Consider the following 27,085-nt stretch of genomic DNA (forward strand, 5'->3'; position numbering starts at 1 on the left):
TCCCCCTGCTTGTGCTCTGTCTCTGTCTTTCTCAAATGAATAAATAATATCTATAAAAATAATAATAATTTTTCCATTTAAAGACCACTTTATTTTTTTTTCATTTCAAAACCATTTTTTTTATTTGAGTATAGTTGACACAATATTACCTTGGATTGGACAACTTGACACATTATGTTACACTCAGCACACATGTAACTACCCTCACTATGCCTTGCACTACAATACCACTGACTGTATTCCCTGTGCTGTGCCTTTCATTCCCACAACTTATTCATCCCAGAACTGGAAGCCTGTGCCTCCCAGGCCCCTTCACCCATTTTTCCCAACCCCCAATTCCCTTAGTCATCCATCACTTTTTTCTCTGTATTTATAGTCCTGGTTCTGCTTTTTGTTTAGTCATTTGTTTTTTTGTTTTTAGATTCCACTTATGAGAGAGATCATACGGTATCTGTCTTGGAGTTTTCACAAGTCCCTCTATAACCTGTGTTTCCTACAGACTGGTAGTAGATCTACAGACCTATCCGATACAATTTCCATTTCTTCCGTAAGAACAACGTAGTTGGTGCCACATGCTTCCTGTTGCATCACATCAGGAGGCTCCTAAGGTCAGTCTGTCCCTCTGTCCAGTGAGACAGAACAGCAGGCTCGGGTGTTATCACTGTCTTCACCACAGACCCATCACCAGGCAGGGACACGCTGCCCAAGAGGGTTGCGTTGTAGAGCAAGAGGTCGCTTCAAGTCGCTTCATTTGTCTCAGTACTTTTTAATTTCAGTTACAAACAGAAGAAAATTGTAGCGAGCTTATAAAAGTTTATAGATCTCAAAGTAATCCAACATCTTGTCAGTTATTATGACATAATTTCATATTTAACTATACATGTTTCCATAGCGCTCAGACTAGAATTGTGCTGCCTTCACACACAGATTTAACGTTGTTACGTACTTTAACAAAGACGGGATGTGAAATGACTATTATTTCTATTTTATTTAAGGGTTATTTTGCGACATGACTAACTAAAGTGCAGGGGGAGCTGTGTGGTATGTATTAGTAGGAAAGTGATTTGGGGGAAGGAGTGTGTGAAAAGATTTGTGGGATTGAGAAGAAGCCATTTCAAGCATGACTATGCAAGGAGAATGTTACAAAATGGTGCTTTTTCTTATTAACGATCAGCAAGTAGCGTGAAAGGCAAAAGAGCTTGGCATGAACGAACACTCCTGAGGCCCTAAGCATCCGGTTGGAGCCTTACATAAGCACCAACAGCTGGATCACATCTCCAGTTCAGATATTTAAAACAACACCATGAAGATCAAAATATTATTTTATCTATAGCATGTCCACTTATATATTTATTTTTCCTTAAAATAAAAATGTTCTAAAGTTATACAGTTCTCCACGCTGCTTGTCTAATTCATTTTTCTCAACTGAGGCAATAAAATTCCACAGTCAGATTTTCTTATACATCTTTTTAGTGTTTACACTTGGTCATAAAACCCAATTATTCTGGATTCCACCAGGAGTTCTATTTTTCATTGATTATTTCTTTCAAACAAAAGCTAATCTTCAACTTCTTCAGGAGCTCTTACTGGAAAAGGAAGCACCAGTTTGGAGAGAAAAATAAGAATATGGTCCTGTTAATTTTGAGCCCTTCTGCAGGATCTAAAACCGGTACTCAGGATAAAATGTTGATTCTGGTGCTTTCCTCTCATACTTACAGTATTACAGAGACACTCGTATGTTCCCTCTTCAAATTAGAAACAGTTGCATTGGCCTCCTGACATAGAGTCCCGGTGCAGTATAACAGGACATATGTTCAAGCGCAGAATTTGTAAGTAAACCAACACTTCCTTGCACAAATGCATAGGAGACTATAATTAATTGAATATCAAGTACAACACAAGGGTAAGACCACGGAGGAGACACCAGGATTCAGTGCCCCTCCTTTTTAAACAGTCGTTTCTCCAAAGAAAAAGCTACACTGGTTTGCCAAAGTCCAATAATCTTTTCAAATTACTTTGCATAAAGATGTACAAGTCTCCCAGAACCTGGGGAGAGGGGGGCAATTTATCACGAAGACAGCCTGTAAAAGTGATGGTTTCTCTCCATTGCTGTCATCAGGAACACTGGAACACCGGTGTGTGTCAGGCAGCTGGCTGGGTTTAAAAATCCAGGCTCACTTTCTGTTAACAAAACGCACATGGATGGGCCCCCCTGGCGTCAGCAGCCCATGGGTTTTTGCAGGAACAGCTTTAGTCCAAGAGGATGTTTTGATTTCAAAATGTTGAAGCAACTAAGAAGAGAAAGAGAGAGGGGGGATTCAAAATAGAGTCAGCAGAGGACTCATAGTGCTCTGAATGAGAGCCCCTCCTCTTCCTGTGGTGGCCACGGGCTGAGAGCAGCACTAGGTCCTGCACGGAAACCCAGCCTGTCCACTGAACAACCGGGAAGCTCACATGACAAAGACATTGCAGACACAATGTTCAAACGACTTCTATTTTCTCAGCCATTTCAAAACTCCAACGCCTCTGCTTCCTCTTTAGGTCAAGGTTAAGAAGGAATCAAAGGAGGAAGGAGGACAGAGAGACAAGGTGAAAGTTCCAGCTGGGAACCCAGGATGAGAGAGGCCTGGGGGAGCGCACTGCTGTTGGCAAGTGAATCATCCAAACAGCCTTCAGTGATGTCCTCAATTTAAATATTCTCAATCTGTACCTTTGATTGCATTTCTCATTTCTGCTGCTCAAAAAGAGAACCAGCTCTACCATTCAGGGTCAGCCTGGAAGTACCTCAACAATGAGTTTTAGAGAGTACCAAAGTATCCATCAGCTTAAAGCAATAACATTCGCCACCTACCCGCCCTGGCCTGATGTTCAAGGTCATGTTGCCTTAGGGAACTCAAGGCAACCTGCTCTAAAGGCCTGAGTCAGAGCACGCATGGGTTCCTGGAGGGGAGGAAGGGCCATGCTCACCAGCACACTAGCTACTGCCCCTTACCCTGCTGCCCACTAGGTCCAGAATAAAGTCCAGCCCAACAAAGTGTCAGTTTGGGAGAACATAAAATGTCACATGGGATCAGGGCTGCCCACCCCTGCCCAGCCCTGACTCCCTCTCCCGCCTCATCTCTCAAGCAAAGAACCAGGACTCCTTGACAGGTTCTCAGGTGGGCTGGGGCCCCAGGGGAAGTCTGGCAGGGGGAAGGGGCAGGGCTGACTGGGAACATATGCTGGACCTCCTCCATTGTCACATTTCAAGAGCCAAGCTGAATGACCGTATTTAGGCAGCTCCAACATGTTATGGCATGGAGATAGCTTCAGCAAAACACCTAATCTCTGACCTTTGGTTCTGACTTCGCAGAACTGCTTGCACATCCCATATAGCAAAAGAACTCATGTGTGGGTCTCCTCCACCTTCAGGCCAACGTGCCACATGGCCTTCTTCCATTTCTGAGTGGGCAACACCATGCTCACTAAAAAAAAATCCAAACTACACAGGAAATGTACAAGCAAAAAACAAAGCCCCTCTTGCATCTCAAGTCGCAAGGAGCTAAAGTGTATCTTCTAAAAGTTCTCTGCATGAGACAAAGATCTTGCTCCCATTTGACAGTGCACCACTAAAGTCCTTTCCCTTCCTGAAGCCACAGGCATGTTCCCCATCCTACTGGGGGAGACGCCATTTATCTTGTTAAGGAAAGCCCTTCTGTTACTGCTAAGAGATTTTCTTCACGAATATGTGTGGCACATTATCATTCTTTCGGGGGGAGGGGTCATTTAATTTTTCTCCTTCAATTAGCTACTGTGGCAAGTGATATCAACAGATGTCCCTAAGGTGGGCCATCCTTGCATTTCTGAATAAACCTGATGTGCTGGGGATGCATCTCTGTTGCCTACACAGCAGAGTTCCATTTGCCAAGTTTTCACTTAGGATATCTTCCCTCTTTGTTAATAAATCCGACTAGCTGGTGGTTTTCCTTTCCCATATTACCCTCTCTAGGTTTTGACTATTGAGGCTATGCAAGTCTCATAAAAATGAAACTTCCTTTTCCTAGTTTCTGTTTGTATAAGATGATGATTACCCGTTCATTGAAGGTTTGATAAAACTTACAATGAAACCGTCCAGGTCTGGAATATTTGGGAGGGGCAAATCTCCTTACTGCTGACTCCATGCATTTGGTATCTGAGGTCTGTTCTCTTTCGAGTCAATTTGGGCAACTTACATTTTCTAGTACATTGTACATTTTATCTAAGTCTTCAAACCTATTAGCAAAAAAAGTCATTTGTGGTATTTTCTTGATTTAAAAAAATCAGCGACTGCATTTTTAGCTGTATCTCTTTTCTCATTCCTAGCATGGCTTATTTGTGCCTCCTCTCTCTTTTTTTTTTTTTTTTTACCCCCTTGACAATTACAGATAATGATGCTCCCTTTCTCAAGTAAAAATGAGGGCTCTAAGGAAAACTCCAGCAGGTACAGTTGTATGTTAATAGCACCAAGAAACAGAACTCCATCGCGGCCACCAAACACCCTGTTCCTGACCCTCTTCCAAAGAAGCGCCAGGCAGGGCTAGAAACCCCATGGCCGACTCAGTAGAAAGCCTCTTCCTGTCCCGGATGTGGCTGTAGAATCTATGGCAGCACTTTATAGCGTGAGACATTCCCAAAAACCCAAGGGCAGACACTCAGAGTGCATGGCCAACAGTAGTTTCCACTTCTCCAGCACAGACTGTGTCCTCACACACGCAAGAAGTAGGTATTTGGCTCATTTCATGAATAAGGAAGTAGGCTCCTCGTGGCTGAGAAACCTGCCCAGAGTGTCAGAACCAGCAAACAGCAGAGCTGGGATTTGAGTCCACTTGCCCCAGAACTCCCATCTCCACCACACTGAGCTGCTTCTCACCCCAGATGCAGCAAGATGGGTCAATATCCACAGGGTCGACCGTCCCCAGGAATGGCTGCACTGGTGACAACCCCACTGAGCCTGGCCAGCAGTCACTGCATCCCAGCCGAGCTGGGGATGACTGTTTGACACAGCGATCACCAGGCTTTCTCCACCTGAGCCGCCCAGCTCAAGAGGTGCTCTACTCCCACACCTCCGGCTGCCCACTCCCCAGCTGAGCAGAAGCCTCTCAAGTTCTCCAGCTCTCAGAGCTGTCCCCAAGTGCTGACCATACAGAATCCCTCTCCACCCTCCCCGGCTGGCCTGGCTTCCATAGCACCTTGCACTCACTCATGCCATCTTTCAAGGTCCTAACCTCTCAGTGTTCTGCTCTAAGATCTGTGAGGCTGCAGGAAAGCACCTCCATGACATGGTAGAAATGTAGAAAGGAGTCAAGACACCTGGATCATGCCCTGTACCTGCCACTCTGTGACCGGGGCAAGTGGCTCCAACTCTCTGAGCCTCAGTTGCCTCCTCAATAAAATGGGGAGCCTGGGTCACGAGGTAATCTCTACATTCTTCCAATGCAATGTCAATGGCAATAGCTCCCAAACCTTGGGCCAAGGTCTTCCATGGCTAAGACATGTTAACAGTAGTCTTCCTAAATTTGCAGGGAAACCTAACAAGTAGAATTTTCTCTACTAAAGTCTCTTCTTCTTCTGCCTGCTGTTCCCCCTGTTTATGCTGTCAAATAAATAAAGTCCTTAACAAAAAATTTTTTAAGTCTTTCATTTTATAAAATTTCCTTCAAACACAATTTAGCTCATGCTATGGCACAAACTCAAAACAGTAGAAGCAGAAAAGCATCTATTTTAACAGTAAGAGATTAAATGTAAGGTATTCTCCAACAAAAACCAAGCCTTCCTGTTGTTTCATAACCTAATCAAGTATGAGAACCACTGCACTGTGTAAGTGGCTGGTTCACACGTCTCTCAGAGTGTGCCCAGTGACCACCAGCATCAGAACCCCCCACTGAAGCCCCACCCCGGATCCACCAAATTACTATCTCTGTGGAGGCCCAGGAACCTGCATTTTAAGGAGCCTCCTAATGCCTTTGCTGCTCTGAAATCTTTTGACATGCGTATCACCTTCCCATTCACTTCTGTAGAGAGCTGCTCAAGAGCTGAGTTCTTGGGTCCCGGTAGACCCAGCACAACATGGCCACTTCCCAGTCCTTCGGGCCTCCAAGGGCCCAAACTGCTTCTCCATGGTTCCAAGGAGAAAAGAGGCTCAATGGGTGGTCAGGGGACCCAAGGGGGTGGCATTTTAAAATGTAAAAAGGATTTAACATGAAGCTCTTACTTTTGAGTTTTCCAAATGTTCCAAATGCATCTCCTTTCCTATTCAAGTCTTGGTCTGATGGAGCCCAGGAAACAAGGCCAAGACAGAAGGCTGATGTCTGGCCCTCACCCACCTACCTGGATCACGAGGAGATGGATCTCCAGCTCTGCGATTCTCCGCCCGATGCAGCTCCGAACCCCATACCCAAAGGGTATGGACCCAAAGTTGTCAACTCGGTCCAGCCTTCCCTTCCGCAGCCAGCGCTCCGGCCGGAACTCCTTGGCCCGAGGGAAGTTCTCATCCGCATAGGATGTGGCATATTGGCAGAGGGCCAGCTGGGTCTGAAGGCACCATTTGCAAGAGAAAAGGAATGAAGAATAGGATCACACAAAAGCAGGGCAGAGGCAAGAACCCTGTTGGCCGGTCCCTCCCGAGATGCTTCTGGCTAGGAGGAGACACATAAGGGTCCTTGCTTCCAAAGCCCCATCTTCATCATAAAATACGTGCAGAAGGAAAGGAACCTAGTGATATTGCTAGGGTGCAAGGACTTCCTAAACATACCAGCAGACTTCCTGCTCAGCTACATGGCAGAGCCCAAGTCCCCACACCCTGGCAACCATACTCACGCCTTTGGGAATGAGGTACCCGCCAATGACCAGGTCTTCCTGGGTCACTCGGCCATTACCTGGCAACACTGGAAACAGCCTGGAAAAGAACCAACAGGAGCAGGATTGGGTAGTCACTTTTAAAGTATTTTACTTCACTTTCAAAAATCTGGACATCTTGTCATTTTCATTTTTCTAAAACGTAACACAAGGTCCAGTTTCACCTAAAAAAATCTTGTGAGGACCTGCGTGGTTCCTTAGCTTTGGCCGGCGAGTACCCTGAGGAAAGGGAAAGCAGGTCCCCTGGTCAAAAATGTTCACGAAACACAAAGCAGAGCTTTGAACGTGCTATTGTGTTCCCAGGAGGGATAATCCTGAGTCTGGGAAACTTATGTGCACATGGGACCCCCTTCCTCAAGGAACAGGCCACAGGGCTCAGGGACCCAGGAAACACATTTTGAGAAAAGCTCTACTTCAGCGTTTGAATTGTCTCTGAGAGGCAATCTGGAGAAAACTCTGAACAAAATTGCAATTGACAGATACCAGTAAACACACCGCTAGCTTTTTCCCCCAAGCTTAAACAACATGCTATGGATTGAGGAGGCACAACTTGAAACACCATGATCAAGTCAAGTTTAAAAGAATTACTGTCGGGCATACCGTGAATCCATCTCAGCTCTTCTGCACAGCGGTCCTCCACAGAGGAACGTGGGGTTCAGAATCCCTGAACCTCAAAGGAGGAAGAAATTTCACTGGCCGCCTGATCCTACCTCCCACCCAAACCCACTCAAGGCCACCCACGTCCCTCACGTCCAGCCTTTTCTGAGTGTCGGTAAAGCCTTGTCATGGAGTGAGTGAGTCCACTCGGTGTTGCCAGTTCGACTAGCATATCCACACAAGAACAACAGTAAGCAGGTTTGGTAATCAGCCAAAGGGCCCAATCAATCCCTTTTGCTCTGCTTTACATTCAGAGGAATGGGAACCACGGAGTACTGCTCCAGGAGCACGCTGGGGAACTTGGTGAAACAAATGACTAAAGCAGGTACGATGTCGTGGGGTGATGGTTCCAAAGAGCTTTATGAAGAACATGAACAGTTCAGACCATAAAACAGAGCAGTCTTTCTGTTATTCTGACAAGAGCAGAGAGGAAAAAAAGATAGTTAAAACTCTCTCCTTTGGCCACTGCAGGTTGTTGGTGCATTTGGACCCAATTAAATCATGATGATAAAGCATCAGAGACTCACAAGACAGTTTTTGACATGAATTTTGGGGAGCCTTTTACCTCAGTGTTTCCTTCAGCAGAGCTCTGACCAGTGGGACTTTGGGGACGTCGGCTGCTGTTGGGACGTGCCTATCCCCCAAATTCTTAAGGATCTCCTGGTACACCGTCTGCTGCACTTCTGGGTGCCTCGCCAGGAGATACACTGCCCAGGATAACGTGAAGGATGTCTAATAAAGAAACCAGCAGACACAGGCACATGGGTAAAACCAAGGATTTAAGCAACAGGCAACATCGGCCAGGAAGTCAAGTGAGCATAAGCACATGTGCAGTCATGTTCATTCATAGGCCTTACCAAAGCAAAAGCTGATTTTCCCTAAATCATGATAGAAAAAAAAAATTTTTTTTTTTGAAAGTAACATCAACTGTGTGATTCAGATGTTCTTTCAATGAAGGGCTGCAGAAGACATTATTTTGGAACTTTTTTGGATCACGTAAGAACGGCCCTCTTCAATGGCATCTGAGAGGACCTAAGGGTGCTGGTCAAGCCTGGAAGTTGTGCCTGGAATTTTCTGTGACCTTCTTTGCAAATGTCATCTGTTTTTTGCTAGCAAGGGCCAGAGCCTGCTGGTCAGCCTGGGAACTGTTCAGTCTGGCAATGCCAGGGCCACAGTGACTGGACGGGACTTGCTCATAGGGGGCAGAGGGTAATTTGATCACTGTTTCCATGACCTTCTCAAGTAAAGCAACCTATAAAGATTTAATAGATCATTTATTCAAAACAGTACCATTTTTTAAAATACCATATCTCAGACTGAAGAATTACATTTCTGGTCATTGAAAACAATTCTGACTTATTCTCTGAGGTTCCAAGACTTTCACTACATTTTCCCTATTATCTATGTGACTATATTTCACTCCCATAAACAAGTGAAGTCCACAATATAAATGCCTTTACTTTTACCTAAAAAAAAATCTAAAGTCAGTAGGCCATACTGATATCATTTCCCTGTGATAGATATCATATGTTTTTAGAGGGCAAGCTCACCTATAATATATATAATGTGCAAGTTCTTCCTTATAAATGATAAGGAAAAAATTTAGAAATTTCTATTACAGTCATGTTTCTGTGGAAAAACCAAATGTGGTATATTCATCCAATGGGATACTATAGGCATACCTTGGAGATAATCTGGGTTGGGTTCCAGACTACCACAATAAAACGAGTATCACAATAAAGTTAGTCAAATGAATTGTTTGCTTTCCTAGTGCAAATAAAAGCCATGCTTATACTTTACTGTAATCTCTTAAGTATGCAATAGTATTATGTCTAAAACAAAAACTTACCCACCTTAATTTAAAAATACGTTATTGGTAAAAACTGCAAACAGTCACCTGAGCTTTCAGCAAGTCCTAATCACCCACTGAGCACAGACCAGTGATTCTACTATTATATATTATCATGTATAATATATATTTATGTTATATATAACAATATCTAATACAAATTATGTATATAATATTGTGTTGTGTATTTTTAGAATGAATATAATAATAATGAAAATGAAATATCATGAGAATTAACAAAATATGACTTGGAGACAAAAAATGAGCAGATGCTGTTGGAAAAATAGAGACAACAGTCTTGCTACAATGCAGGGTGACCACAAACATTTAATTTGCAAAAAAAAAAATCTATCTGTGAAGTGCAATAAAACGATGAATAAACTACTTTGATATGCAACTATCAGTTAATCCGGAAATCATTCGCTGACTGAATGAAGCTGGATGCAAAATATACACTGTATGATTCTATGTCGGAGGCAGGCCCCTGGCCAGGGCGGCCTCCGCCATTAAAAGATGGCGCCTGGCTAGTTGCCAGGTTAGGATTGCCTCGTGAGACTAAGCAGAACGCCCAAAGAGGAAGTAAACAGCATTGGTTGCTAGCGAAGTTGTTCATTTAGGTGCACAGCCTGATTCGCTCGCTCCTGTACCCTGCTCGCTGATTGGTCATGTAAGCGTATATAAGTGTGTAGACTTGCGGAAATAAAGGGAGAGAGAAGAGAGAGAAGATGCATCCGAACGAGGGCGTCTTGTCGTCCTTGCGGGGCGAGGGCGATAAATGGCGCCGGCACCCGGGAACTAAATAAAGGAATCTTGCAAGGTAATCCGCAGGAAAGCGGGGAGTAAAGGTCCGCAGGTAAAGCGGGGACATTAGCCACGTTCAAAAGTGGGAATTCCACGGTAAAGCGGGGAGTAAAAATAGAAAAACCTTGCAAGGGAGAAGTCCGAGGTAAGCGGGGTAAAACCAAGACAAAGGTGGTGGGAAACTTGTACAAGACCACAACAAGAAGCGGGGCGGCCTTAGAGCCGGGATTTAGCAAGTCCGCAATAAGAAGCGGGGCGGCCTTAGAGCCGGGATTAACTTGTACAAGTCCGCAATAAGAAGCGGGGCGGCCTTAGAGTCGGAATTTAGCGGCGAGTCTTTAACGTCCATGTCTGTTGTCTATAACCCACAAGGACAGGGTGTTGTGGAGCGTGCGCATCTTACAATAATGCGCTTACAAAATGTGGAGCGTGCGCATCTTACAAAAATGCGCTTTATAAACAAAAAGGGGTAATAGGGGACACCTTCAGGTCCCCTAAAGATAAGCTCAACACCATTCTCTTTATTTTGAATTTTTTAACGTTGGACAAAACGGGTAGATCAGCTGCAGACAGACATGCAAGTGATGCTGCTGCTTCCCCTAAGCCTTTAGTACTTTGGAGGGACATCCTCACAGGAAAGTGGAATGGACCAGATCCAGTGTTAGTATGGAGTAGGGGGTCTGTATGTGTTTTTCCACAGGAAAAGGAGGCTCCAATTTGGATCCCAGAGCGGCTGGTGCGTGCAGCCTTGCTTCCAAACACCAGTCATGATGCTGAAGATGCTGATGATAACTCTGGGGATGCTACACCTCCTGTGGCAGACTCAAGGCAGAGAGCTGTGAGCAGTGGTTAAAGCATGGCTATATCCTTTACCAGTGACTAACTCTTCTCTCATATTCCCTCCTCTCCCTTTGATTACTTATCAGCCCACTCCCATATGCGTCTGGCCACCGTTCCTTTTCCTCATAACAAATGCTAGCGAGCTGTATGATACGTTGAATTGCACTAAGAATTGCTATCTTTCCCAGTGCTGGAATGTCACGGCCTTCAAGCTGGCTGTGATTATGCGTATCCCTACCCATGTTCCTATCCCAGTTTCCATTCCAGAGGACAAGTTACCTGGTGCTATCCAGAAAGAAGAGAGATTTTGGTATCACTGCTGCCATTGTGACAGCATTGGCTATATCTACAGCAGCTGCCACGGCAGCAGCAGTCTCGCTTGCTGCAACTATACCCACTGCGGAAGCTGTGAACACCCTTGCAGAAGGAACGGTGGCTGCCCTTCAAACATAGACTCAGATCAATGCACATCTGCAAGCAGGAATCCTGATAGTCAACCAGAGAGTGGATTTGGTTCAAGAACAAGTGGACATATGGGGGGCCCTATTGGGACTGGGATGTACAGTACCCTTCCTGGCAATTTGTGTAGCTCCCATAGCCTATACTAATATGAGTGACTAACAGAATGTCTCCCGACAGCTCTCCCAATACTTGCGGGGGAATTAGTCCGCAGAATTCCAAAACTATACTCAGCACCTGCTACTAGGCATAACAAGGATAAATAACACCAGAGTTGAGCTTGCAACCCTCCCAGAGATAATCAAAACATTGCAAGATGTGTTAACCTTTACGAAACAATGGGCTAGCATAATTGGTCTGATGATAATCCTCGTAGTGGGCTTGATTCTGCTAGTAAGGAAACTGCAAATTTGGAGGCGACAGCAACCTAGGCAACAGCAAGCCATGGTGCAGGCCTTGTTAGCCATCGAGGCTGGAACATCCCCCCAAGTGTGGCTAAGTATGCTGGATTGATAGTCAACGACGGGTAAGATTGGTGGGGGAAATATACCAACCTAAGACAGGACGCAGATCATTGATATCTGCCGTCTGATGACGGGTAAGGATATTCCCCGCCACTGACAACCTAAGACAGGCACGATCCCTGCCATAAAAAAAAAAGGGGGAGATGTCGGAGGCAGGCCCCTGGCCAGGGCGGCCTCCGCCATTAAAAGATGGCGCCTGGCTAGTTGCCAGGTTAGGATTGCCTCGTGAGACTAAGCGGAACGCCCAAAGAGGAAGTAAACAGCATTGGTTGCTAGCGTAGTTGTTCGTTTAGGTGCACAGCCTGATTCGCTCCCTCCTGTACCCTGCTTGCTGATTGGTCATGTAAACGTATATAAGTGTGTAGACTTGTGGAAATAAAGGGAGAGAGAAGAGAGAGAAGATGCATCCGAACGAGGGCGTCTTGTCAGTCCTTGCGGGGCGAGGGCGATAATTCTATTTCTAAAAATTTCTAGAAAAGTGAGAACTGATGTTGAGCATCAGAAAGCAGATCAGCGGTTACCTGGGGCAGGCGGGTCAGGAGAGATGGAATGAAATGGGAGTAAGGAAATTTCAGGATCTTGATTAGGGTGGTGGTTTCATAAATGATCACATTTGTGTTTATCCTGTATCTGCCAACAAGTTATAATAAATTGTACGGTTTAAAAGGGTGCCATTTCTTTTGCATAAGTTATACTGCAATAAAATTTTTTTAAGAAATATTTTAGAAAATGAATATGAATTATAAGAACGTGTCTGCTGATGATCCTTTCAGGGGCCTCTGGTAGGAATGGTCCTTTCTGTGCTCCACCTCCTGTGATGCTCTTAATTACCACCAGGGAGCAGGAGGGACAACACACCCAAATCCTCTCAGAGGCCAGGCCCACCATTCACTCCGCTCCTCCCCTCCCCATTACAGCAAACCCACACCACTCCTCACATTCACATGGCTGATTTGAATTTTCATTGATCACATTGATTTCATTGGTTAGTTTTATACATGTCTTGTTTTATTGTTGTAGAAGATCCATAAAAATAAGGAATTTATACTAAGTTTTTTGCTTTTACATGTTTATGTGACATTATAATAAAAACAATGTCAACCCTGGGGTGGGGCCTAAACATGGAGCCTTATTGCTGCAGGGAATCCCTGAAATCCCTCAGACCAGAATGTTTTATCTATGATTTATCTGCTGTAGTAATGCACCATGGGAAAGGATTTGGCTCAGGTCACTACACTGCCTACTGCTATAATTCTGAAGAAGGGTTCTGGGTACACTGCAATGATTCCAAGCTAAGCATGTGCACCTTGGATGAAGTATGCAAGGCTCAAGCTTATATCTTGTTTTTAGATTTCTTCAAAATCCAACTGCTGGTAACTATTCACTAACCTCTATAGATCAGCTATTTAACATCTTAGCTCAGGGTTATCCACTGGAAGATGATTTTTTCCTTTTTTAAGGGGGTTTCCGTACAGGTTGAAATCTTAATGAAAGATAATATCCTGTGGAATGCTGTTCTCGGCTACTGATCATCTATTAAGTATAAGCTTAAAAAGGACCTCTATTAGCAAATTTTACTTAAATTTCAGAGAACAATCATTGGGGCAGCTGATCATGAAGTGCAATGAGAATTTATCTCTGAACAGACAAATTATTTATGCCAAAAATACAGCTTCAGTATTAAATGGCTAAAGTTTAAAATCATTCATTTAAATACCTATGCAAGTTGTTACCTCAACTGTTAATGTAATTATACCTCATTAAAAATTTATGTGGTCAAGAAAACAAAAACAAAAACAAAAACAAAACAGACCTCTTTAAAGAGGAGGTCTGTGCCTTATTCAAGTTCAAGAAGCACTCCTGTAAAGGAAAAGCTTAGTTGTTTAGTTTTTTTTTTTCTTGTTTTTTTTTTCTTTTCAGCTTAACAGTATTCATTGTTTTTGCACCACAGCCAGTGCTCCATGCAATCCGTGCCCTCCCCAATACCCACCACCTGGTTCCCCCAACCTCCCACCCCCCGCTCCCACCCCTTCAAAACCCTCAGGTTGTTTTTCAGAGTCCATAGTCTCTCATGATTCACCTCCCCTTCCAATTTCCGTCAGCTCCCTTCTCCTCTCCATCTCCCCATGTCCTAGTTGTTTAGTTTTGAAGGGCTTTGGAAATTGAAGCATCAGGCAGATCTTAATTATTTCACTCAACTAACTTTTCCTCCACCAAATACTAAAAGCCTAGCCCTGCTTTTTCCTGTTTCACTACTTCTTTTTTAGCAAATTTTAAATTTTCTCTGTATATATACCCACATGTATATCATTTTTCATACATGAATAAATGTATCCCATTACACATATGTTTTGGAGGGAAACGTGGCTCCCATTTCCCCAGGCAGGTAACCCATGTTAACAACCCAGTGTGCTCCCTCCATACTTTGCTCCACACTCTTAAAATCATGTACAGATATGGACACGCACACAGATGAGCAGCGGCCAGGCCACTGTTTGTTTTACCAATAGGAGCACAACATACACAGTTTTCAGCATCTTCATTTCTCACTTAACAACATGGGATGCAATTCCCACCCAATCTCTTGGCTGTGCTTTGTTCATTCTGATAGTCACCCTTCCTTGGTCACAGTAGATTACTCATCTGCCACAATACATCTATTCATCAGCATCTTATTTAAGACCGATAGACACACATATTCATAAGTCAAACTGTTAATTAAACTTTTCCTTATGCTCTCCTTAGCACATTTGGGTTTAAAAGGGATGGTGGCTTTATAAAATGAATTGGGGAGTTCTCCGTGACCTGTAATACTTTAAATGATAAATAATAATGTTTCTAATGTCTGTGGCTTCTTCATTTTTTGTATTATGAAGCAATAACCAAGATTTGTCAATCGGGAATGATTTTTAAGCTTTAAAACATATTGTTACTTTGTGTGCGTGATAACTTACATTTTTTGCAGAATTATGGTTTTATGTTTTAAAATACATGTATATTATTTAAAAGTTGGAGTTCTCTCCTGGAAACTTTCAGCAGTGAAGCAGAAGTTGTTAGCACCAACACGTTATGCACGTATGAGATTACTCAGGAAGGCTCCTGGCTTCAGCTGTGCTTTGCTTATCGAGAAGAGACAAAGGCCAAGACACTCACCGTGTCCACGCCAGCAAGCAGCATCTCCGTCATGTTGGCGTAGATCTCCTCCAGCGTCAGCTCCTGGCTGAGGAAGAGGCATGTGAGCAGCCCCCCTCTCACACTCTCCCCGCTGTCCATGTGGGACTGTATGTCCTTCAGCTTGTTGTCAACATGGATTTGGCCTGTTTGAAAACAGTTACTTCTTTTTAAAGAAGTTTTGTTGAGAATAACCTCTTCATCTTTCCAGTAACTTAATCTGTGGCAGATTCCAAAGCTAAACGAAACCCAGGTCAATTTGCTGTCAACCTGGGAAGCTCATCCACATGCTTGTTTGTATAAATGAATGAAAAGTTAAAAACAGGGGGCGCCTGCACAGCTCAGTCAGTTACCTTCTGCTCGGGTCACGATCCCAGAGTCCTGGGATAGGGTCCATAGTCAGGCTCCCTGCTCAGCAGGGAGTCTGCTTGTTCCTCTCCCCCACCTCATGCTCATTCTCTCTCTCTCAAATAAATAAAACCTTTTAAAAAAAATTAAAAACAAGCTAAATATCTCTTCCTCTCTGAAAATAATGCAGAAGATACTTGCAAATGTTTGCTTCACTCATCAAAGAACCAGGAAAGCTTTGGAGTAATAAGACTACAGATCCTTTCTTTTTTTCTTTTCTTTTCTTTTTTTTTTTTTTTCTACCATGTTTCCAGAAGGGAGAATGGAGTGAGAGTAAAGGCTATGTTACCCTAAAAAGATAGTGCCACATTCAATCCATCAGAACTCACATATTCAAATGAATGTTGGTCTTCAAAAGACACTATGGGACACTTCTTTCAACGTTAGTATTGTTCTAAAAATCTTTTTGGAAATCTTTTTGGTTAGCTATGTAGGAAAACTAATCTCGCTTTTCTGGGTTTGAACAAAGTATATTTTCCTTGTTTGCTTCACCAGGTAAGAAAAAGAGGAATTTGATTCTTTCCAAAAAGCTGCAAGTGAGAATGTTCGAGTGAAAGTGCACAGGCCTGCACCCGAATGTTAATAGCAGCAATGTCCACAATAGCCAAACTATGGAAAGAACAGATGAATGGATGAAGAAGATGTGGTATATATATATATATATATATACACTGGAATACTCTGCAGCCATCAAAAGAAACAAAATCTTACCATTTGCCACGATGTAGATGGAACTAGAGGGTATCCTGCTGAGTGAAGTAAGTCAACCAGAGAAAAACTATTATCATATGATCTCCCTGATATGAGGAATTTGAGAGGTGGTGAGGAGGTTGTGGGGGGTAGGGAAAGAAAAAATGAAACGATGGGATTGGGAGGGAGACAAACCATAATAGACTCTTAATCTCAGGAAACAAACTGAGGGTTCCTGGGTTCCATGGATGGAGAGAGATGGGGTGGCTGGGTTATGGACATTGGGGAGGGTATGGGCTATGGTGAGTGCTGTGAAATGTGTAAGTCCGATGATTCACAGACTGTACCCCTGGGGCAAATAATACATTATATGTTAGCAAAAATAATTTTTTTAAAAAAGGAAGAAAGAAAGAAAGTGCACAGGCCCAAAACGCTGTCTGCACTTCAAGCACTGACAGAATCATTGGACCAAAGACATCATCTCCCTTAGACAACATTTACTTGCATATATCACCGCTAGCATGTTTGTCACAATGAAAAGAATTCAAAAATGGGAAATCGGTTGTGTTGCTGATAGTAGCAACCGACATGCGTCTTGTCATCTGAGAAGCTGAACCAGATAACAGGTCCAAGTAACAGCACACAACCACACCAGGCCACCCTCCACAGTGTCACCCCTCCAGCGGCAGAAGCCTCAGATACGCTGCAAGCCGCACAGTTGGGTCAACCCGTGAGACAACAGGGGCCCCTCGATTCTTCTCTTACTGAATCTGAAGAGTCCGTCCCAGGACCTGCAGAACTCCCGCCAAGGTTTCGGGATGAATGGGCGGAGCCACCTGGGGATGACGCCCGCGTACATAGAGGTCTTGAACATGCTGAACATGAGCCCCAGGGCCTCGATGTAGTCCACGGTGTCTTGCGGGATGCTGTCCTCCAGGCAGCCCAGGCGGCTCTCATAAAGGATGGTGGCCACTCCTGCACAGGAAAGTGAGTTGAAAGACCCTCTCCTTTTTCGTTACGCACAGTATCAACAGGCAACATCTAGCCATAAAAGTTGCAAAAGCAATCAAGGGGCCTTCCTCCAGCGAGGTTCTGCTGTATCACCAGAGGTTTTCTCTACCAGGTCCTGAGCTCCAGGGCTTGAGTATTCAGGGCTGATAAGAAGCAGGTTGGCGGGTCATTCCTTTTGTCTGGCAGGGTTCAGCCGTAGAGCAGCCCCCACCGCCCCCTCCCCTGGGTTTGTTCAAGACCCAGGATGCAAAGGCCCCAACCTTTTGGCCACTTGCAACGCTAGGGAATTGAAAGGTGGCTCCTCTGGGCCATGAAGGGGGGAGCCCCAGGCCCAGAGAGTCACAGGAGTAGAGGAAACAGTCTCAATGAATCAGGAAAAAGCATGATTTTCCACTGTGTTTACAACTCTCTGTTGATTTTGTTACTCTGCTCAGGGAGCATTAACAGAACTTTAAAAAGTTAACTTAAAAATTAAATTTGAACTAAGGTAAACTCACTTCTAAAAAAGGAGAATGCTGATAGAGTACAAAAGTACAAAACAAGAAGTTTGGTTCTCTACTGTTACGTTTTTGTTTTATTTTGTTTAAGTGAAAATTAGAGAAATCTGGGTGATTCAGAGTGTTAAGCATCTGCCTTCAGCTCAGGTCATGATTCCAGGGTCCTGGGATAGAGTCCTGCATCCTGTCTCCTTGCTCAGCAGGGAGCCTGCTTCTCCCTCTGCCTGCCCCTCCCCCTGCTTGTGCTTTCTCTCTCCCTCTGAGCAAAAAAAGAAAAAAGAGTATTCATATGTATCCTTTAAAGAAACTGGTGACCTCCCCAGGTCAGGAGAGAGAGGGCAGGGACTTTTCAATAACTACATTTGGGGTTTGATTTTTGATTTTAGGACATGGATGGGAATACCCTACCCATCCCACATGAATTTTAAAAGCTAGAATGACTGCAGTAGATGCCCTCTAATCTCCTACTATTTTCTACAAACTGTGCTAAAGCAAAATATGCAGGAATTAGGAGCATGATTCTTGGGTTAAAAAGACCTGGATTTGAAATTAAGTTTCTGCCACTAAAAATGGGGGCGGGTTTTCAATTTCCCCACTTGTAAACCAGCAGTAACAGTACCCCTGGCTAAGTCAGCACCATGAGGGATATGGGTGTGTACGTGCGGGGCTCAGCCCAGTGCCTACCAGGGACATAGGGCATGCCCAGTGGATGAGAACTACCATTTCTGCCATCTACCCTCTGACTTCACCTCACCTTCCATTGAATATTTGAAGAAAAGGTCATTGACATTGGTCACCGTTTCTCCATCTTCTGCCTGGCTCTTGAGGACGTAGATTCTTTTAATTAAATCAGCAATAACTTGGTTGATTTCGCTTGAAAAAATGGCCACATCTCTTGGTTTCAGAATTCTTTGTCTCAGTACACGTCTCATCTTGAGCCACTGTTCACCCTCCCTAGAAGAATAAAGTGAGTTTCAAATCATCTTACTTCCATTGACATCCTGGAAAAGAACTCAGGGAACCTCTGAGAGTTTCCCCAGCAATAAAAAGCCTACAAGATCTGCCGATCCAAATAGAATTAAGATACTGTGCAAGAGGAGGGGAGAACTTCAGCCTTGTAGTCTGTTCCCCTCAAAGCAAACTTGGAAGGGGAAAAATCCCACTGGGAATCATCTTTATGAAAGTGAGATGAGGGGTGCCTGGGTGGCTCAGTGGGTTAAAGCCTCTGCCTTTGCCTCAGCTCATGATCCCAGGGTCCTGGGATCCAGCCCTACATCAGGCTCTTTGTTTAGCAGGGAGCCTGCTTCCCTTCCTCTCTCTCTGCCTGCCTCTCTGCCTACTTGTGATCTCTGTCTGTCAAATATATAAATAAAATCTTAAAAAAAAAATCTAAAAGATAAATAAAAAATTTAAAAAAAGAAAGTGAGATGGTTTCCTTTGAAAAAACCCTGTAGAAATATTATAATAATGAGACACGAGGCTGTTGGGATTAGCAAAAGAGAAAAAGGTTTATGTGTATGAACTCCTGAGCTCTGAACTGAGCTCCTGGGAGGAGAGTGGATAGTGGATGCCTCAACGCGTGGCACAGAGAGCGAGAGCCTTTGCAGCATTTGGCCACTCCCCTCTAGGGCTGGATCAGTGGGGAGAAGGTGTTTGGTTATTTCCCTCCCAGTCCCAGCTTTTATTTACCTCATTTGAGAAACCTATGGTTGTACTTCTCTTCAATTCATGTATAGGGCATATATATGAAAAAAGAATCATAAATGGAATTTCTAAACCAAAGGGATTTAGACCACGGGCTCCACAGGTGTTCTGTGTTCTCCTTCCTGCATGGAATTGTGCTGCTTAGCTCTTAGGGGCACAGAGGTGTTGGTAAGCCTTGTTTACAAACAATAATCATAGCCTGTTACGAGATAGGAACAGCATCACATAGCGATCCACACAGGAAGGCTCTTAGCCTCTCTTTGGTGTCTCCTAAAGCAGCTGCTCCTTCCCCCTCTGCCCACAGATCTGCTCTGTGAACCTCCCTCCCTTCGTTGTCACAGAGAGGACACTGACAGCCTTGGAGCACTGCTTGAGAAACAGTTCTTCCCTTCTCCCAGGCTAGTGCAACCCGACCTTGTCCCTGCCATCAAACCTCTTCCCAGAGGAGAAGGGACCGGCCCTCTGGCACCAGTATTTAGGAGATCACGCAGAGGCCGTTTTGCCACTATGCCACTGGGAGGTGTGCAATTTATTAAAGACTGGTTTTCAAAGCCAAGTATCCAAGCAGGGGCCTCCCAGCCACGGCCCACCAGGGCCACATACTCACGCCGAGATGAGCCCGGTGGATCTCCCTCGCAAGTGTCGGTACTCCTGCCAGGACCCCATGTTGGCTCTCTGGGGCGCGGCCCCCTCTGCCCGGAGCACCTGAGCCACCATGTCTCGGTCTGCAATAGATACTACAAACTGAGGACCAAAGTGAGACTTGAAGATTTTTCCATATTCCCGTGTGTGCTTCTGCTGCAATACCATGGAGAAACCAAAAAAGGAAAAAATACAGATATGATATACCTTTGATATAAAGACTTCTGGGTGTTAGGGGAGTAGAAAATTGGGGCAGAGGAAAGCTCTACATTATACAAAGCTGAATCAGAGTTGTACATTTACATATTCCTAAGATGAATGTACTTCCACGTCATTAACCAGATTCACATAAGTTTTCTTATTCTTTAGAGCATGATTTTAACAATACTTAGCTCTGTGGAGCAACAAGACAGAAATGTCATTATGGATGGAGATGAACTGCAGAGCCTTCAATGGCCTGAGCCAAAAAGACTGTGCTAGCCTGTCCCAGACCCTCAGCAGCTCTGTCACCCTGTTCTGCAGAGAGAGAGACCTCTGCAGGCAATTTCTAATGAACCTATAAAAATGGCCCCCATCAAGAAAATGAAAGAAAGGGCATCTAGATTAGAAAGAGAGAACTAAAGCTACATTTAATCACAAATGACATGATCTCCCATACAGAAAATTCTAAGGAATCAACTAAAAAACTATCAGAACTAATAAACAAGTTCAGCAAGCTTGCAGGATATAAGATCAATATACAAAAGTCAGTTGCATTGAACAATCCAAAAAGAAAATTAAGAAAACAATTCCATTTACAACAGCATCAAAAACAATAAAATGCTTAGATAACAAAAGAAGTACAAAACTTATACTTTGAAAGCCATTGAAAGAAATTAAAGAAGACCTAAATAAATGGAAGCTTTCCCATGTTCCTGGATTGGAAGACTTAATATTATTAAGATGGGAATACTCCCCATATTGACCCAAAGTTTCAACACAATCTCTATCACAATTTCTTTTGACTTCTTTGTAGAAAATTGACAAGCTTAAAATTCATATGGAAATGCAAGGGACCAATATAAAAAACAACCCTGAAAAAAAGACCAAAGTTGAAGGCTTCCCTTTTCTCTATTTCAAAACTTGCTACAGGGCGCCTGGGTGGCTCAGTGGGTTGAGCCGCTGCCTTCGGCTCAGGTCATGATCTCAGGGTCCTGGGATCGAGTCCCGCATCGGGCTCTCTGCTCAGCAGGGAGCCTGCTTCCTCCTCTCTCTCTGCCTGCCTCTCTGCCTACTTGTGTTCTCTGTCAAAACTTGCTACAAAAGCAACAGTAATCAAGACAGCATAGTACTGGCATGAGGATAAACATCTAAACCGCTGGAGTAGAATTGAGAATTCAGAAATAAACCCACACATCTCTGGTCAACTGATTTTCCACAAGAGTGCCAGTGCCAAGACAATTAATTTGGGGAAGAATAGTCTCTTCAACAAATGGGGGTGCAGGGACAAGTGGATATCTAAGGCAAAGAATGAATTTATACCCTTCTTTCATACCAGATATAAGAGATATATGAGATATGTGAGAAATTTCCTCAAAAGCGTTCAAGTCCTAAATGTAAGAGCCAAAACTATAAAATTCTTATAAGAAAAGATAGGGGTGAATCTTCATGACCTTGAATTTGGCAATGGCATCTTAAGATATAAAACCAGAACCATGAACAACAAAAGAAAAAGTAGATAATTGGGGGTGCCTGGGTGGCTCAGTGGGTTAAACCTCTGCCTTTGGTTCGGGTTATGATCTCAGGGTCCTGGGATCGAGCCCCATGTTGGGCTCTCTGGTCAGCAGGGAGCCTGCTTCCTCCTCTCTCTCTGCCTGCCTCTCTGTCTACTTGTGTCCTCTGTCAAATAAATAAATAAAATCTTTTTAAAAAAAGTAGATAATTGGACTTCATCATGATTTAAAACTTTGGGTTTCAAAGGCCACTATAAAGAAAGTAAAAGATAATCCCCAGAATTGAGAAAATATTGGCAAAGCACATATCTGATAAGGGACTTGTATGTAAAACATATAAAGAACTATTACAACTCAATAAAACAATGAACCAATTAAAGAATGGGCAATTATTTGAATGGACATTTCTCCAGAGAAGATATACAAATGGATAATAAGCAGATGAAAAGAAGCTCAACATCATTAGTCATCAGGGAAATGCAAATCCTAATCACAATGAAATGCCACTTCACACCTACTACAGTGGTTATAATCAAAAGAATAGCTATGAACAAGCCCTGGCAAGGATGTGGAGAAATCACAACCTCTTACACTTGCTGGTTGGAATGTACATAGTGCAGCCACTTTGAGAAACAGTCTGGCAGTTCCTCAAAGTTTCAACTAGAGTTGCTATTTGACCCTGCAATTCCATTCCTAGATCTATATCCAAAGAAATGAAAACATATATCTATACAAAAATAAACTTATACTGAATGTTCACAGCTGCATTTTTCACAATTAGCAAAAAGGTAGAAATGATCCATGTTCTGTCAACTGATGAATGGACAAGGAAAATGTAGTATGCCTCTACACTGGAGTATTATTTGTCCATAAGAAGAAATGATGTACTGGTACATACCACAACATAGATGAACCTTGAAAACGTGATGCTAAGTGAAAAAAGCCAGACACAAAAGACCACATGCTATGATTCCAGTTATATGAAATGTCCAGAATAGGCCAGTCTACAAAGACAGAAAGTAAGTTAATGGTTGCTTATGGCTGGAGGGATGGAGAGTTGGGAAGTGGTAGTTAAAAGAAACAATATGGGGTTTCTTTTTAAGGTTATGAACATGTTCTAAGATTGACTGTGGTGACTGTTGTATGGTATATGAATTATATCTCAATAGCGCTAGTACCAAAAGACAAAGAGAAATCACAATAAATGTAAATGGTTTAAATAAATAAATAAAAGAGAGAGAGAGTGCCTCTTGCCTTAGGTCAGCATGGCAGAGCCAGGGCTGAGCATATGGAGAAAATGACTAAGTCTCTCTTTTGCATCTGCCAACATTTCTTATCACCCTCTTCTTAAGCTCAGAAATAGCAGGCCAGAGGGGCTGTTGTCTTTCCGTTCTTCTACTCTTCAGATAGAAGATACTCACTTCCTTATCAACCGGGGTGAAGTCCTCCCACCCAGATATGAAGAAACTCAGACTCAGTTGAAAGGTGTTCCGCTGGGTCTCTGAATGGGAACCATGGATGAGATGACTGTACTACTGGGAAATGGGATTGAAACTACTGGGAAATGGGTCACTCCCCAAACAAATTCAGCTATTGAATGGGTATCCTGAGCCCAAGGAAGCAATCGACCAGGCACAAGAAAGAACAAGATGGATGACCCAGATACTGTACAGCACTTTTTTGCTAGCAGACCACAGAACCATACAGTCAGTCCCAGTACTTAGAATTTGTCTGGACATTAGAAGCACAGACACTGGAGTTTGAATCTTAGCTCAACGTGCATTAGCTAGGCAACTTTACACACTGTACTTCAGTTTCCTCACCTGAGAAATGGACAAATAATAGAACTGCCTCATGTGTAGGACTTTGAAAAGAGTTCTAAAAGTGTTCATTATTAGTATTTACATGTTACGATTATAGCTTACAAAGCCCTTCCACAGCCCTAATCTCATTTGACCTTACCATAACTTGTGAGATGGATGAGGACTGTCAGACTCCTGTACAGACAAGGAAACTAAGGTCCAGACTTGACCTGTGGGTCAAGACTCCACAGGTGCCTGTGGAGGGCTAACATTTGAACACAGGGCCCTCTTGCTCCGTCACATCTGAAACCAGTCTTTGGCAACACAGGCGGGGATGTCTGCTCTGCCACTGTGTGACCTCGGGCAAGTCACTCAACCAACACCTGGGTCTTTTCCACCTGTGCGGGAAAGACTTGAACCATACAGATGACCCGTGAGCTAACACTGTGTTATCACAAGTGGAATAAAGTATACTGGAGGTAATGGTAGCAGAGTAACTGTCTTCCACCTACAAGTGCCACAGGAGCAAGTTGAAGAACAGGGCAGATGGGCTTGCTAAAACCTTATTCAGTCTAGAGCAATCTGAGCACTCCTGCAGTGGGGTAACCCAAGGCCATCAAGCACTCCCTGGGGTCCTCAGAGGGGTTTCAGGAGGATTCTAGCTCTTGCAAATGAGTGCTATTTGGAGAATAAAGGAAAAGGGGAGCCCAGAAGGACAACAGAGCTGGGAACAGTTGGGGCTTGTCTACCCTGTTTCAGGAAAGCTCAGATGAGTTAGTTCCATGACTATCCTCTGGCAAGTGGTGCTACCACTCGGGACTGATCACGGTGATAGGCGCGGTCTGAGCCTTGGGCAGGAGGGCTGCCTGTAGGGTGATAGCCGGAAGCAGGCCAGATGCAGAGAAAACAGCCTTCTGAACTGAGACACTTTGTAGTTGTGGAGAGGTGGTTCCCTAGGTGGCTCCTGCTAGAGAGGCAGGTTTTAAACGTGGTCAGCTTCTCGAAGAAACCTGTGCTGAGGAACCAACTGTGGGCTTATACTGTGAGGACAAAACCAGATGGACCAGAGGCAGGTAAAAGGAAAAAAAAGAAAAGAAAAGAAACAAAAAAATCCAGCTGCAATGCCTTGCCCACAATCAATAGCAAAACATGTTTTATCCCATTTGAAAACTACCATCCTAATAGCTTATGTTCAAATTCCACACGGAAAAGAGAGAAAATCATTTCTGACTCCTAGAAGCATGTCAGGCAGAACACTGTGTAGGGTTGGTGTGGGGGATGGAGAGGAGGGGCTGGAATTTCAATCAAATTAAACTTGCTCCTGAGTTCTACTGTTGTTTTCTCCCAATGAAGTTTCTGCTTCTCCAGCCCAATCAGGGCCTCTGCACCACCATGTATGCTTCTCGGTTGAGGGAACGAATGAATGACCATGACAGCAGTTCGGGTGGGTGGTCACAGATTTCCCCCTGAGAAGTGCTTTGAAGGATGACAGAAGGAAGTGGGACTGTGGGGAGTGGGGGTGGGGGGAGGGTGGTCATAAGGCCCAGGTCCCAGAAGTAAGTGTGCGCTGGGTGGGAGCCCTGAGACAATGAAGAAGTCCAGCGAGGAAGCAGCTGCCAGAGCGAACGAGAGGAAGGTGGAGGGTCGCCTTGCAATGAAGGGCGCAATGTGCGATGAGGGAAGAAAGGCAAAACTCAGGGTCAAGATAAGAAACTGTAGACTGAGCCGGTCCCAAAACTCCGACAGGTTATTGGAACGACTGGGTTCTTCCTAGGTCCCTGCCTCTGTCATGGCTTGCAGCCAAGGATCATTTACATTCGTGTGGCGACCCCATCACTTAGAGGCTAACCAACCTGTGGCCTCCGGACCTCGGCTCTTTGGGGGAGGGGGAGAGTGTTTGTTTTCATTTACAAAACACAAGCAAAAGGAACCAGAAACGGACTCAACAAGACTTCGACCGCGTAGACGCGGTGCTCTGAATGCTCAGAGTTGCTCGCAGCCCTCCGGGGCCGGGACCCGACACCCCCGCGGGAAAAGGAGCTCCTCTGGGCCCCCCTCGGGGCCATCCCGAGGCGGGACGGCGACTCCCCCAGCTGGGCTCCACACGTCCCAACCCCGCGCGAGGTCTCCTACCCGGGGACTGCTCCCCGGCAGCCCTCCTCACGCTCACTCCCCAGAGCCCTCTCCCCGGCGCGCCCAGCCCGGAGACCCCGCCCTGGCGCCCTTCCTTGAAGCCACTTTTCTTGCCCCACCCCCGCCCGGCGTCGCTGCCCGGTGCCTCCTCCTCGGGGTCCCTACCGGGCGACCCTCCTTGACGTCCCCTTGCCGGCAGGGCCTAGCACCACGCCCCCGGCGTCCCCCGCCCGGTGCCCCCTCCCTGGAGTCCCTTCGGGCACCCTCCGCGGTGCCTCCTCCCAGACGCCCTCCGGCGCGCGCGAGCTCTCCGAGCTCAGAGGAACAGTGCCCTGGCCCGCTCCCCCCTCGGCCCCGCGCGCGCCGCTACCTGGATCTCGTGGATGCGGCTGAAGCCGTCCTTCCAGAAGAACTCCACCAGGTTGGCGAGCGTGCGGGGCCCCGGCATGGCGGCGAGGCTGCGGGGTCCCTCGGCCTGGCCCCCGGCCCGCGGCGCTCCCCGCCGTCCCGCTCCTTTGTCCTCGGCCCGCGCCCCCGCCGGCAGCCGGGCGCCCTCGGGCCGGGACGGCCGCGGGGCCCCGGCGCCCAGGAACCCGCCCCGCCCGGGCGCCGGGCTCACACGGGCTTTCAGGATTCGCGCCAGCAGAGCCATTGCAGCCGTTTGGGTGGGTTGGTTGTTCGAAGCAATTTTTTTTGTTTGGGGAGCTGTTGTCCTTGGGGGTTGCTCTTTGCTCCGCTTCAACGTGTTCGAGCAGCGCTTCTTCGAACTCATACCGCCTGGGCATCAGTTTACACAGACCATTATTAAAGGCTCCCTCCCCTAAGGCTGAAAAAAAGGGGTGGTCTGTGATTAGACTGCAAGGGAATGAGGCGGTTAGCTTTCCTTCACATCACATTAATTCGCCACTTAAGCGTTCTTCGAAACCACAAAATTTTACATTCAACCCCACTTCCGACCATGGCCCCCCAAAAAAAAAGAAAAAGAAAAAGTAAGGAAGAAAAAGAAAAATCTACTGGGTTTTTTAAAAGTACTTTCTTCCTTAAAACTTACTATGGAGAGTACACCCGAAAAATCTAATTCATTTTTTATGTATATATATTTTAGAAACAGCTCTTCATGATTTCAAGCTATACAGTTATAATTCAACATACAAATATGTTGATCATTTGTGCACGTAGTTTGTGACATTGTAAAATGGCCACACTATTATTTTACCACAAGTTTCCATAAGGATAATTGTAAAGTCTCCATTTGGCTTTTATAAGTCTCCTGGATTTTATCCCAGCTCACCGCTGCAAGTAGTGAGGAAGT

The 27,085-nt window shown here is 44.9% G+C and overlaps 1 protein-coding gene across 3 annotated transcripts; it reads right to left on the reverse strand.

The window, feature by feature from the left end:
• Positions 1–119: 119 nt before the first annotated feature.
• On the reverse strand, positions 120–26,736 carry LOC116596800 (cytochrome P450 27C1). Of its 3 annotated transcripts, none has more exons than XM_032353961.1 (9): positions 26,144–26,736; positions 20,092–20,209; positions 18,535–18,734; positions 17,038–17,247; positions 15,157–15,320; positions 8,096–8,262; positions 6,835–6,913; positions 6,346–6,549; positions 120–2,291 (listed from the first exon to the last, which is right to left on the reverse strand). In XM_032353961.1, the coding sequence occupies exons 1-9, from the start codon at positions 26,556–26,558 to the stop codon at positions 2,175–2,177; spliced, it is 1,674 nt and encodes a 557-aa protein (XP_032209852.1). In that variant the 5' UTR covers positions 26,559–26,736; the 3' UTR covers positions 120–2,174. The 3 variants fall into 3 exon arrangements, with proteins under 3 accessions (XP_032209852.1, XP_032209853.1, XP_032209854.1); XM_032353962.1 differs by having other exon boundaries at positions 20,092–20,282; positions 26,144–26,425; XM_032353963.1 differs by having other exon boundaries at positions 20,088–20,209; positions 26,144–26,370.
• Positions 26,737–27,085: the final 349 nt, after the last annotated feature.

This window comes from Mustela erminea, chromosome 8 (assembly GCF_009829155.1).
Source record: "Mustela erminea isolate mMusErm1 chromosome 8, mMusErm1.Pri, whole genome shotgun sequence".
Classification (NCBI taxonomy): domain Eukaryota; kingdom Metazoa; phylum Chordata; class Mammalia; order Carnivora; family Mustelidae; genus Mustela; species Mustela erminea.

Bases quoted from the DNA above. Each gene is read 5' to 3' on its own strand.
- LOC116596800 (XM_032353961.1), bottom strand. From the start codon at position 26,558: ATGCCCAGGCGGTATGAGTTCGAAGAAGCGCTGCTCGAACACGTTGAA. The intron at 6,550-6,834 runs GTGAGTATGGTT...TGGTGCCTTCAG, and splicing joins GGTACCTCATTCCCAAAGGC to ACCCAGCTGGCCCTCTGCCA. The intron at 2,292-6,345 runs GTAGGTGGGTGA...TTCTCTTCTTAG, and splicing joins TCCATCTCCTCGTGATCCAG to TTGCTTCAACATTTTGAAAT.